Source organism: Nuphar pumila, chromosome 14 (genome assembly GCF_984573655.1).
Source record: "Nuphar pumila chromosome 14, dmNupPumi1.hap1.1, whole genome shotgun sequence".
Taxonomy (NCBI): domain Eukaryota; kingdom Viridiplantae; phylum Streptophyta; class Magnoliopsida; order Nymphaeales; family Nymphaeaceae; genus Nuphar; species Nuphar pumila.
In genome coordinates this window covers 18,061,184-18,075,877 of record NC_143262.1, presented here as the reverse complement: position 1 = coordinate 18,075,877, position 14,694 = coordinate 18,061,184, and the positions used below count along the sequence as shown (strand labels likewise).

Below are 14,694 nucleotides of genomic sequence, written 5' to 3'. Positions count from 1 at the left end.
CCAAAAAAAAGTTAAAATATACTAAGCAACTTATTACATAGTTGAAATAACTGAAAAATATATAAGATTAACCTACAAAAGTTAAAATATATGAGATCATTATAAAAAATGTGAGATTAACATATAAAAGTAACTAAAAACCGATTACATAACTGAAAAATATATGAGATTAACCAACAAAAGTTAAAATATACTAAGAAACTGATTACATAACTGAAAAATATATGAGATTAACCTACAAAAGTTAAAATATATGAGATTAACATATAAAATTAACTAAAAAACTGATTACATAACTGAAAAATATATGAGATTAACCAACAAAAGTTAAAATATATTAAGAAACTAATTACATGACTAAAATAACTAAAAAATATACAAGATTAACCAACAAAAGTTAAAATATAGTAATATACTAATAAACTTATTACATAACTAAAATAACTGAAAAATATATGAGATTAACCTACAAAAACTTTGTTGATTATGCCTCAAAAATCTTGTTGTAAAAAAATAATAATAATATGCACCTCATGCTTGCGCCTTGAGGCACAAAGGGCCGTGCCTCAAGGCGAGGCGTGTCTTTTGCTCATCAAGGCACATTTTTTATAACACTGGTTATATTTAATAGGCATTCTAACTTAAAATTATTGAAGGTCGTTGAAACACGTTTTGCGCCCATCTTTGTGATGGTGAAGAAGATTAAGGAAGTGAAAAATGCTTTGGTTAACATAGTAACCGATGAAAATTCAAGGCTCAAGAAATTAAGAAATTCATTGTTAATGATGAGTTTTGGGATAGAGTCGTATACTTCAATTTACACAATTTATTTGAGAAATGTTGAGAAAAGTTGATAAGGATGAGCCCATGTTTCACAAATTTTATGAAATATGGGATAATATGATTGAAAAAATACAAGTTGTAGTTTTCAAGCATAAAGAAAAAAATCTTGCATTGGATGATTCAGAATTTTTTAACCATATTTATTCAATTTTAGTCAAAAGATGAGATAAGAGCAACACTCCTTTGCATTGCATGGCACATTCTCTTAATCCAAAATATTATAAAAAAAAAAGTGGTAGGAAGGTGATATTGGTCGTGTCCCTCCAAATTTAGACAAAGAACTATCAAGGCATAGAAATATGTATGTGACAAGACTTTATCCAGAATCATATATTCTAAATCAAGTCACACAAGAGTTTGAAAAATTTGCATCTTCGAGATTATATAGACAGGCATTACTAGCAAAAGAGGAGGAGAATATAGATCATATGACATGGTGGTCAACATTTGGATCAGAAACACCTTCTCCAACCTCTTGCATTGAGATTGTTATCTCAGACTGTTAGTTCATCCTGCTGTGAAAGAAATTAGAGCACATATTCTCAAATCCACAACATAAAGAAAAACAAACTCACCAGCAAGCGTGCAGAAGATTTAGTATATGTTTATTCTAATCTTCGACTACTTCCGCAAACCAATGATGAATACAGGTATTAATTGCTCTCTTAGTTATTTGACTATTTCTTAGTTTTTCATTTAAATATACTTGTATTTAACATTTTAAAATTGACTTTGTAATACAGACAAAGAGCATCCAAAATTTGGAATGTAAACCCAGAAGAGTATGACTTAGAGAAAGAGCATGATTTCAACATTACAAACATGGATTTATCTGATCTCAATCTTCTTATGATGTATTTGATGATGAAGAAAAAAATTATTAGGATCCATTACCTCATCGTAATATACATTGTGTAGGATATACTTTTGATATGTAATTATGCATTGTTTGCTTCTTTTGTTAGTATATTGTATAATTTCCTTCTTTTCTGCTTTAGTTATTTGATTGTTTCTATAATATATTTAGGTTGATTTAATTGTGGTGTTAGTTTTTATGATGTAGAATAGAATTGTAGATTGTTAATTTGATTTATTGCATGCATGATGATGAATTGATTTGATGATATTCTGATAATTGTTTTTTATTTCATTAGCGTTATTGTTGTTAATTGTTAAAACTTAAAAATTATATATATATATATATATATAATTTTTTATATTTTTGTCGTCCCGCACCCAAGTTTTTTTAAAGTGCCGCGCCTGCACCTGCACCCATGTGACAAAGAAAATAGGCAAGTTACAAAAATCACTCAACGTTTCACTTATTACATTCAACTACCTGAGTTTTTCATCTTGGTACAAGGTCATAAGATCAATCAACCTGCTCGCTATGGTTTACTAATAAAATCAATAAATCATTCTCAAGCTTCATTTTATTAACAAAAGAACATAAGACAAGTTCTTTATCAATTAATTTTTATTATTAACAGCAGCAAAGTCATTTCATACCTTAGGCAGGTACTTGAAATACATTACGAAAAAGAAAGCATTTGAATGCATTAAACAGAAAATTGAGTGATTTTCCATAAATAGGTGAAAAGTTGGCAGGCTTCTTGCAACTTTCCCTATGAATTATTTTGAGGAGTGCTGCTTCTAGGTTTTATGCATTGATTCCTTAGCAGCTCTCTCTGTAAAAGTGGGCGCCACTCTGGAGCAGATTTGCTGATGTGAGGGGATAGAGAATCTTCACCTTCACACCAGACCAATGATCAGAGCTTCTTGACTAAAGTTTTAAAAGATGCGGATGTTGACTAAAGTTTTAAATATGTGGTTCTACATAAAATTCTCAAGAGGCAAGGTTGAAGTTTCTCTTGGGAAGCTTGATCAATGCAGAAGATGTAACCTGAGGTTTGAGTGGTTTTATGAAACCAAGATCCCTTTACAAGCTTATTTTTCAAATATTCGAATAATTTTCAGGGCACTTCCATGGAATCAGATTTTCACTTTGATGAACCAAACCCACCAAAGTGTTGTAAAAGATTCTCCCGTGTATATTTTACACGATGATTCCCCTGAAATGTCAATGGAGGGTTTGAGATGTAAAGAAATTGGTGGCCTGGAGTGATTTTTTGTCCAACTCTTATAAAGAATACAACTTTACAGGTGTTTCTCTTCCATAGCCATCCCAATATATCATCTCTAGTAGCCATAAAAGACAATTGTCTTATATACCCATGTCCCAAAATATTAACTCTAAAGGAGCAACCATTAAAAATTGGCCCACCTGAATCTTGATATCCTAGCAGCATATCCTCGTACCTCTGAACACTTGAGATAAATACCATGTCATAGGTAGTGGGAATAATTTGGCAATTCGTGCAATTTAGCAGCAACTTCGGAAGACAAACAGAGAGATACTTTTCATCCATTATGATGACAAGCCTAATATATCATTTAGGGTTGATAATTCCACTTGCGATATATTTTTTTCAATTAGGCAGAAACTATACTTTTATTGGAAGTGTGACAAATGGAAGGGATTGAAGAAAAAAAAGTCCCAGCAAACAGGAAAGATATAATTCAACAAAAAAGCCAATGTGACCAAAAAGCACCTCCATGGCAAAGTCATTTTGTTTGAGGCTAAAGAAGAACATGAATCCCTATGGAAGTCAAACTAAATTACAGTCTTCAGGGTTTTGCCATTAGCTAGGGCCTCTTCAATCATGTAAAAAGTAACTATCAATAAATTGAAAATGGTTCTCATCATCTCGTATCATGTGCTGATGACTCACTCCTTAACCACAGCACAATTATATACTATTGCCAGACATTGACAATTTTGTGATGCTTCATTATCTTATTTGACAATGAGAAATGTTACATTCCGTAAAAGATTTATACTTTTCCATCTGTGAAAGCCTAAACCAGGCAGCAAATAAACTCTTCGTTCACAAACTTAAACTTGATAAATGTACAACCTTAAATTTGAGAAGCATCACAATCGAAATGTAACATTCAAAAATCATTACAGTCTTTAACTATAAAAGATAATCATAAGCCAATAACTGCATAACACAGCATAAGCATATTATTGAAAAGCAAATATTTACCTCAGTTTGGAATTATCTGAAGACAGTTTCTCACTTTTTACAGCAGGTAAATGTGATGTGGTAGCCCTGTTTTCCGTATTTGAGTTTTGATTGAGTCTATTATCTTGTACAACACGGAACTCTTGATTCACCCCTGCATTGTAGCATGTTATCATTAAAAAATAAAAATAGTAAATATTAAAACCCATCATAAGCATACGAAATAACAATGTTCAACCTAGGGCATAAGAACAGTAGCACCAAATATCATGTTGAATCAATCTTGAAGATTAAATAATAACAAGCAATTCAAATCAAACAGAATGAATTCATGCACAGAAAGAGAAAAAAAAGTTAACCCATTAAATTCTATCTCAAGATTAGACCTTTCTTCAAATGACAAATGGGTATCAATCCAAACTGCAACTACATTATTTACAAAAAGCAAAAATGTAAACATCCACCAATTCTTGAACATTAGTTTCCACTTTCCAGCACAAAAAACTTTCCAACATGTTCAGCATTTTGGTTTCTCAAGGGTCTTTGTTTCTTCCATATTTTTATTTCAGATTTCTTACTTTCTTTACCTAATAATAAATATTGCATTGATGGTGATAGTGTGAAAATATCTCAAAAAGAGATAAAGTGTGCGATAAGCACAACACCACCAATGTGCACAAATGCACAAGAACACTTAGAACAAATGTACACAAAGGTACAATAAAGAAACTCAAATGCACAAAGGCATACAAAATATAAAGAATTTTATTGAGAAGCTTGGAGAACAAAAGCTCCAAGAAGTGAGTATTACAAAGGGGGAACTCCCCTATTTATAATGAGAAAGGAAGCCTTGGAGGGGCTCCACTAGCTGTTGGAGCACCTCCAACGGTTAGAATTCTAACCGTTGGAGAGGCTCAACAGCTAGTGTTGAGCCCTCCAAGTTGACTTTGAGTCAACACAAAAAAAAGACAAAAAATGAAAAAGAAAAAAGCAAAAAGAATAAAAGTGAAAAAGCAAAAAGAATTACAGCATATTCATAATTATGAATATGCGCAAAAGGTGAATGACTAAAATACCCTTGCGGGTTTTACAAGAAAAGAAAAGAAACAAAAAGAAACATACATATTTACATATATATATAAAGATAGATACATATACATATATACGTGATATATATATGTATATGTATCTCTCTTTATATATATATGTAAATATTTACATAAAGAGAGATACATTTTAACACCCTCCCTCAAACTTAGGGCACAATGACCGAAAGTTTGCTAAGGAGAAAGTTGAATCTTGGAGAGCAAAGCGCCTTGGTGAAGAAATCTGTCAACTGATATTCTGACGTTACATAAGGAAGGTCGATGACTTTTTGTAGATATGTCTCTCGGACATAATGGCAGTCCATCTCAATATGCTTTGTCCGCTCATGAAACGTGTGATTCTTAGCAATATAGATTGCACTCTTATTATCACAACACAACTTTGTGGGTTCTTGAATTGGAATCCCCATGTCTTGCAACAACTGATGAATTCACACAATCTCCATAGTTGTAGACGCCATGGCTCGATATTCTGCTTCGGTGGATGATAGAGACACCTTCTGTTGTTTCTTACATCTCCATGAGATCAGGGATTCACCTAAGAAAATGCAAAAGCCTGTAGTGGAGTGACGGTTATTTGGGTCACCTCCCCAATCAGAGTCAGTATATGCAATTAAATTCAACTCAGAAGAAGAGGAAATGAAAACTCCCTTGTTTAAAGTTCCCTTTAAGTATCTGACAACTCGGAGAACGGCACTCATATGAACGGATGTAGGAGCATGCTGAAATTGGCTTGCAGTATGCACGGCATGAGAGATGTCCGGCCTTGTGATGCTAAGATACATTAGAGATCCCACAAGTTGTCGGTAGGGGGTAGGATCCTCCAAAGGTTTCCCATCATCGATCTTCATTTTTTATCCCACAACTTCAGGGGTCTCACAGATTTTATCATCAGTAATACCTGATCTGTCAAGAATCTCACAGGCAAGTTTAGTTTGAGACAAAAAATAGCCTCTATGAGAGTAGGCTACCTCGATACCAAGAAAGTAAGTCAGATACCCCAGGTCTGACATTTCAAACCTTTCTTTTAAAATGGTTTTAATGTTTCTGATGCCCTTTATGTCATTACCTGTTATCAACATATCATCAACATACAACAGTAAAATCACAATTCCTGCATCAAACTTTTTGACAAACAGAGCAGTGTCAGTGTAGCATGAGGAAAAACCATTTTGAACCATTACATCATTAAATCTATCATACCAAGCCTTAGGGGCTTGTTTTAAACCATAAAGCGCTTTTTGCAAACGAAGGACTTTCCCCTTTGGTACGTTCATACCAGGAGGAGCATCCATGTAGACTTCTTCATTAAGATCCCCATTTAGAAATGCATTTTTAACATCCATTTGGTAAATATTCCATTTTTTAATAGATGCAATGGTGATCAAACACCTTACAGTAACCATTCGTGCAACAGGAGCAAAGGTTTCTTCGTAATCGATGTCGTATTCTTGACTATATCCTTTTGCGACAAGACGGGCTTTATATCTTTCGAGAGTGCCATCACTCTTGGTTTTGACTTTAAAAACCCATTTACATCCTATTGTTTTCTTTCCTTTTGGAAGACATTGAAAAACCCACGTTTTGGCTTTGTTGAGGGCTCTAAGTTCGTTGTCCATGGCATCCCTCCATTCAATCATTTCCTTAGCTTCTTTAAAATTTCTAGGTTCTTGATATGAGTGAATGGCACTAAGGCATGCCCTATGTTTTGGAGAAAAAGACTCATAGGATATAAATCTAGAAGGATTTTTCCTAGATCTTTTAGTTCTTCGAGAATTGTTGGAAGATTCACTAAGATCACTATATTTCTCTATTGCACTTCTAAAAGTGCCTTTATCTCTATGAGTATAGGTAATGGGTTCATTTATCATTTCTTCTTCATCATGAATGGTTTGAGGAATGCTTTCACTTATATCCTCATTCTCTTTTAATTCATCATCGCTAAAAAAATCTCCATTTCTAGATAATAGTTCAAACAAAAAAGAATAATCGGCATTATCTTCATGATTTTTGTGTTCTTCAAAACCACTTATGTTTTCTAAAAAGGTTACATTTCTTGAAACATATAGTTTATCATTTTTAATATCATAACATCTAAACCCTTTTTGAGTTTCCGAATATCCCAAAAAAGCACAAGGAATAGCTTTGGGAGATAATTTATCATTCTTATCGGTGAGAACAAAACATTTACAACCAAAAATTCTTAACCTATTGTAGTCGGGTTCTTTTTTATACAAGATTTCATATGGAGATATTTGATTCAAGTTTTTGGATGGAAGTCAGTTGATGAGATAAACCGATGCAAGAGCCGCTTCGGCCCAAAATCTTTTTGGAATTTTTTGAGAAATTATTAAAGTTCTTGTAGTTTCAATTATGTGTCTATGTTTACGTTCGGCCAACACACTTAGATTGGTTTTATTCATTCCCAATCTAGTTTCTTCTCCACTTAATTTGGTAAGCACATCTTCCAACGGAGGGGAAGAGAAAGAAGACAAGAGAGAGGATCTAGTTTGTTCAAACTCGGGTCTAAGCCCATTTAAAAAATTGAAGAAATGATCTTCTAATTGTTTGGCTCTCAATTCAATAGCCTCACCACTCCATTTAGGTTCTTGGAGGGCAAGCTCATCCCAAATAGTGGATAACTCGGCGAAATACTCTCTAACGGACATTTCTCCTTGTTGAAGGGTTAAGGCCTTCTTTTGGAGATAGTATTTATGGGACAAATCTCTTGAAGTATACATTCTTTCAAGATATTCCCATACTTGACATGCCTTTTTGAACTTTAGAATATTGGCATTAATTTTGGTCTCAACCGAAGAGAAGAACCATGAGAGTATTTTGTAGTTTTTCATTTCTCATTCTTCATGCTTCTTATTGTAATCTTCAAAAGCCTTTTCTCTTTCTTCTCCCTCAAGAACCTTGATCTCCCCTTTGTCAAGGGTAGTAATTTTTTGTACGGGTTCGGGAATAGTTCCTTGAACATATCCCCAAAGACCCTTTCCTTTTATATGGGCCTCCATATTCCCGGCCCATACATGATAATTCGTTCCATTCAATTTGAAGCCAAGAGAGAAGTGAGAATCCTTTTCGCCCATTAGAGAGGATACAAAGAGAAATAAATGCGTACCACAATGCGAAATGAGTCCCTTCTTGATGTAGGAAGCTTCCAAAATATAGAATGAAGAGCCGAGTCTTCACTTCAACCACCACAACTTAATGGCACGCTTTACGAGGTATTCCAACGAAGAGAAAAAAGAGCACGATCTTCTTTTCCTTTAAGCCTAGCTCTGATACCATGTGAAAATATCTCAAAAAGAGATAAAGTGTGCGATAAGCACAACACCACCAATGTGCACAAATGCACAAGAACACTTAGAACAAATGTACACAAAGGTACAATAAAGAAACTCAAATGCACAAAGGCATACAAAATATAAAGAATTTTATTGAGAAGCTTGGAGAACAAAAGCTCCAAGAAGTGAGTATTACAAAGGGGGAACTCCCCTATTTATAATGAGAAAGGAAGCCTTGGAGGGGCTCCACTAGCTGTTGGAGCCCCTCCAACGGTTAGAATTCTAACCGTTGGAGAGGCTCAACAGCTAGTGTTGAGCCCTCCAAGTTGACTTTGAGTCAACACAAAAAATGAAAAAGAAAAAAGAAAAAGAATAAAAGTGAAAAAGCAAAAAGAATTACAGCATATTCATAATTATGAATATGCGCAAAAGGTGAATGACTAAAATACCCTTGCGGGTTTTACAAGAAAAGAAAAGAAACAAAAAGAAACATACATATTTACATATATATATAAAGATAGATACATATACATATATACGTGATATATATATATGTATATGTATCTCTCTTTATATATATATATATATATGTAAATATTCACATAAAGAGAGATACATTTTAACAGATAGTTATTGCAAAGCATCAACCTTGGATTTCAAAAGCTTTCGGTAAATATATTAAAGTCATACACTTGTATGTACAGGCCATAGTCACTGATATCACCAATATTTTGAAAATATCGTAATAATATTGATACTTTAGGGTAAGCCAAAATTGCCAGTAATATATCGTGATGTCAAAATATCACCAGAATTCAAAATCTCGCAACAGTATCATGATATTTAAGCAATATTTTGGGGAACGTCTTATTTTTTTATATTTTAAGCCTACTTTTTCTATTTTTTGTTTCTTTTATATTTTAAAACCTTTTAAAGCTTGTTTCTTTATACTTTTGCAAGAAAAATGATGCAAGAATTATTATTTTATTATCTTTTTATTATTTATATTTTTCAAATATTTAAACTTCCAAGCTTTCGCAGAAAAAATCGCTTAATTGACAAAAAAACTCCGAGAAAAATCCCCCGGCAAGAATTGCCTTGAACCATATAGGTGACTATGGTACAGGCACACACACAAGCCTACCCAAGACCAAGTCAAGCTCGGAAAGCCTGGTAACTCATTAACTCCTCAACCTCAAAAGAAGCTCATTTCATCAGCCCAAAGACCTTGAGCAAGCTCAATACTGAGCTGAATCAAGCTGAGTTATCATTATCTTGGTTCATCTGCCAGCTATGTAACATGGACTCTTCTAACAGGGCACAACGCCCGCATGAAGTCAACCACACTAAGGTCCATTTCTGTCCAAAAATAGATACAGTTAACCCTAACCAAGTCCAGTTTTATCTAATATTGTATATATAAATACATAAATGCACACACATACACATAGTATTAACTTAAAACTGTTAAAAATTATATATATACCCTCCCCGCACCCCCGCACCCAAGTTTTTTTAAAGTGCCACATCACTGCATCGGCACCCGTATCCGCACCCGCACCAATGTGACATAGTCTACCAGCCTACCTCCACCCATTAGTAAATATATTAAGTTTTCATAATGGAATAAGCATCAGTTAAATGTACAACCGCTAAAGGCATGAACAATAATGTAACAGATTCAATGTAACCTACGCATTCAGTGCAATCAGCAGTATCAACGTGAACGCCCAGTCAATTGTCAAATCCATTTTTTTTAAACACCATTCTGGATGTAATCAACCATACAGATAATTCTCTAAATGAAAAATAACTATAATTCTCTAAATGACAAATAACTATGATTCAACAGCAACCATCAACATAACCATAATAACCTTGATGCTGGTTGCTCATTACCTGGCGCACTAGTTCGAGTAAAGCTGCCTCTCCGATTATTCCAATCCCACTGTGTATGAGACCGAACACCTTGTACAGTGGGCTCTGGTCGCTTTCTTGTTTCTGTAGGACCCTTGTGAATTGTATTCTGGGTCAACAAATAAACAAGATAAGCAGCTCAACATACATGCATGTATATATGATTCATATAAATACGGCATAACTAACATTAGTTAAACAGTTCAAAGGTTTAGATAAACTTAGAATGGTCTGTCTAAACTTACAACATATATGGACATATACACAAATCATATAGATATGAAAAATTTAAGTAAAATACAGATGCAATAATAATCAATCACCCATTCAATAAGAACTATTCAAATGGAGGCAGGCCCTAGACTGCAAAAAACTAACAAACTGGTAACAGAAAAATACCTCTTTTTTCCTATCCCTTTTCCTCTTGACTTCATGAAATGGATCTGTTAAACAAATTATATAATTAATCTACATTGTAAATAGTCATTCGTAAACACATCAATTAATAAGCAGACAGCAAAAGCAGGAAATAGCATGGGAATTAGAAGCAGGAAGCAACAAAATGAAGAACTTAAAGGATCTAAAAGCAAGACGTGGAAGGAAAGAAATGTGGGGAATTATTTCAGAAGAAAAACAAGATTTGTATACAAAGTGATAGGGAAGCAAAGGAAGCAGGAAAAAATAAATAGACAGATTATATAAGCATTATTAACACATCCACAATCACTTTATCTTAAAGAACAGCAAAATCTACATGTGATACACATACATATATATATATATATATATATATATATGATATATTGACCATTCCTATGAAAATTGTACATGTGCACACGCACACAACCCACCTGCATCAGTTGTGTGCACAAGCCACGCCTTTCCATACCACATACCAGCATCCATATCAATATAACACAGCTAAAATGTTGTCAACACGTGAAAAGAAATATTATGAGATGTAAATAATAACTTTACTAGATAAAAATTTAATAAATTTATGTAAAATTTGCTTTAAAAAACCTTATTTTTATATCTAGGAATCTCAATTCCATAATCGACTCATTCTTTATTGACTCGTGACTCGACGGGTCAACTCGGTGACTCGGACCGGGTTTTGTTAACTTTTGATTTTAAAAGAAAAACAATATATAATTTGTCTGAAACCATGTTTTTGAGTAAACATAGTCTCCAAATGTTTGTAAGAATATAAAAACAACTGCAAAGAGCTATAGAGGTTTGGTTGAATAATTGAATTTGATATCTATACAAGCACTTTGACTAATTCATGACTTGAATTAGAGGATGTGGTCACCATGAGTTCAGTCTGCTACTACCTAAGGTTCCTAAAATGGCCAATCATATATGCTAGCTTGTTTTAAAAGTTTTAATTCCCTCTCTAACAAATCCATAAATGTAAAACAGGGATATATGTGCATATTGAAAGTTTACAGAATGCCCAATATCAACATAAATAAGCAATTTTCTCATGTATGAAAACTATGCAGGAAATATATTAATGGCACAACTATAAAAAGACTACTAATATTTGAATCTGTACAATGCTTGTTCACATAACAAATGGATGATGAAACCTAAATGTGACTTCCCATAGGCACATTTGACCCTCCATATATAGTGAGAATCATTTCTTTAAAATATTTTGCTAGAATAAGTTGATAGCACAGGGTGAACAGTGCTATTTTGCCAGATTTCGAACAACATGGCAATTTTATTCTATGGATTTAAATGATTTTTTATCTTTAAATGATTTTTATTTTCTTTTTTATACAAAATCTGGGGGTAACCCTTGTTAAAATATATGTACTTATATATTTCGAAACTGTAATTTGAAACTCAAAAAACAAATTTCAAACATCCCAGAACTCGCCCGAGTCAGGCCGAGTCAAGCCGAGTCAAGACGAGTCAGGCCGAGTCAAGCCCGAGTTTTGGCAAACCGAGTTTGCCTTGCCGGGTTGACTCATTGGAGGACCGAGCCGAGCCGAGTCAGCCGAGTCAACGAGTTGACTCGGCGAGTTTTAAAACACTGGGAATACCTAACCACTTCCTATTCATTTTTTAAACAAGTTGCTTCCAGCTTCTAAACTGGACATCTCAAGAAGTGAGCATCCCACTCCACGTAAGCACTTCAAATAGCTATAGCATAAATTATAAGAACAATGATTAGCATAATAAAAGCTCCCCAAACATAGTATATAAATTCACCGCACTCAAGCATTATGACAACAACAAACCTTAAATAACAAGTGACAACATTATGGACTGTGACCAAGAAACCTTTTCAAGTGCTTGAGACTTTGATGTCACATACCCCCTTACAAACAGTTACCCTGATCTATGACTACGGGGTTAAATTCCATGCAATAGAATCTAATGTCCTCATAAAGATATGGTTTTGACTTCTTATAAAGCACTGGTAAATAAATCAATGGCTCAAACTCTTAATTCGCATAATAAAGTAACACATAGGCATGAAAATACCTTACTAGTACAATCGTGATATCATGATCTTTGAATCAGTCATTTCTTTGCTACTGCTCATATAGAGCTTCACATGTAATCAAAACAAAAGTTGACATTTCAAATTTTTGAGTGCACGTGATTGACCACGTTACTTTGTTCAGTTAAAACCCTCATGTTCCAACTGTTTCTCTAACAAATTCTTTACTCCATGGAACTTTCTTATGAGAACCTCAAAGAGCCGTGTCTGCACTCGTGCACATGTTTCTATCCGACAGGACTCAAATCACTTCAAGGGTCATAATGTCCCAAAGAACGACTGGCTAAACCAAATATCCCAGCATTAGAGCATTAGATCTTCGCCAACGCATGCAAGATGAGCCAACTACCAAAGGAAAAAAAAACTAAACGGTATATCCAGCAGCGCAACCGCGTATATCTCCTTCTATGCCATAAGCCACACTCAAGAGTAAGCTTATGATCGTATTGTACATATCAACTGATTAAAACGGCCGATTTGCAAAAATCTTCCACGAAGGACATCTTTTGCAGTGAATAAGCAAAACTAAGCATGGGATAAGCTAGCGAAAGGAAGTAAAATAATTTGATAATATCAGCAGGCATCAAGAAATACCGAAAAAAAGAAGAAAAAAAACTTCTACGAAACACCAAACTACACCATAGAACCCCACCCCAAGATTCAACATTGCCGCCAAAAAAACCCTTGAACCCTAACAGCTTCGAGCTCAAAACCCTTAGACAACGCCTGAAAAGAAGCAAAACAAAGAACCAAGAACCCCAAAAATTCCAAAGCATAATACCGCAGTAAAACAAACCCTAGAAACGATAGACTAACCTCAAATGAAAAAAAGAAAAGAAAAAGGAAAACCGAATCCAAATGCCCGAAGAAACAAAAGAAACCAAGAACCAAAGAAATCCAATGCGCGCTAACTGAACAAAAAGGAAAGGGAGGGGAATGAAGAAAAGAGCGAGAGAAATCCGGGAGGCGGACCTTGAGTCAAGAGCTTCTGAGTGGTCTCGTTGGGATCCATGTTGGACTCCTTGAGCATCACGTAGATTTCATGATCGGAGTGGTTACTGACGATCTCCTTTATGGATTGGATGGTCTTACGGACGCGGGCGGGAAGGGTTTGAGTGGCGACGTCCGACCTGTTGTTGGAGGCGGCGGCCGCCGGAAGGAACATCGCCGACTCTGAATATGGGTGAAGGGCCAAACAACGAAAGGGAAGGGGTTTCGCCGGCCAGATCGCTTGCCGGAGGGCGGGAAGGAAGCAAAAAAAAAAACCCTAGTTTCTTTCCAAAGGGGGGAGAGGAATGAGAGAGAGCAAACGGGAAGTGAAGTGGTCTTTGAAATGCAAAAGGGGGCAAGGCGGCTTCGCTCCAAACCCCTCAGAAAACCCCCAAAACCAAAGAGAGAGAGAGAGAGAGAGAGAGAGAGAGGGCCTTGGGGGCGTCGGAGTGAAAAACAAAGAAGGGTTTTGGGGAAATTTCCACTTTCTTCCTTTTTTATTTATTTTTCCACCTTATGCGTTTTTCTCACTTTTATATTAACGGTTTTTTGGTTTCAGTGTTTTCCTTGCTCTTCTTGCGTGGGTGTCTGTCTCTTTGCTAAATTTCCGTTTACGGGGCTATCCCTTTGCTTTTAATTCCGAATACGGGCTTCGCGTTTCTGAATTTTTCTGAAAAGTGTTCTCTTTTTTGAGAAACTTCCAAACAAAAGCCTAACTTTAACATTCTTTTTTTTCTTGATTATTGAAGAAAAAAATTAGCATCATCAATTTTATAATAAAATGTTCAAAATATTTATCCTTTTTTTATGAATATGAGTATAGTGAAAGTACAATATAGGGAACAAAAAAATCATATTTTTCAAGATGATGAGGGTAACATAAGGTCCATATTTGCAGTTCTCAAGAAAACTATCACTCGTATGAAAAAATTTAG

The 14,694-nt window shown here is 34.7% G+C and overlaps 1 protein-coding gene across 2 annotated transcripts in view; it reads right to left on the bottom strand.

Annotated features, from left to right (window-relative positions):
* Nucleotides 1-14,262, bottom strand: part of LOC149816535 (uncharacterized) — a 34,613-nt gene extending 20,351 nt beyond the window's left edge. The window contains exons 1-4 of one of the 2 annotated variants that reach the window (XM_089987450.1): nt 13,742-14,262; nt 10,648-10,691; nt 10,231-10,357; nt 3,954-4,086 (exon numbers count right to left, since the gene is read on the bottom strand). In XM_089987450.1, coding sequence (XP_089843576.1) covers nt 3,954-4,086; nt 10,231-10,357; nt 10,648-10,691; nt 13,742-13,934 — 497 coding nt within the window. In that variant the 5' untranslated portion in view covers nt 13,935-14,262. The remainder of the gene's footprint in view (nt 1-3,953; nt 4,087-10,230; nt 10,358-10,647; nt 10,692-13,741) is intronic. The other variant, XM_089987449.1, reaches the window with a different exon arrangement.
* Nucleotides 14,263-14,694: the final 432 nt, after the last annotated feature.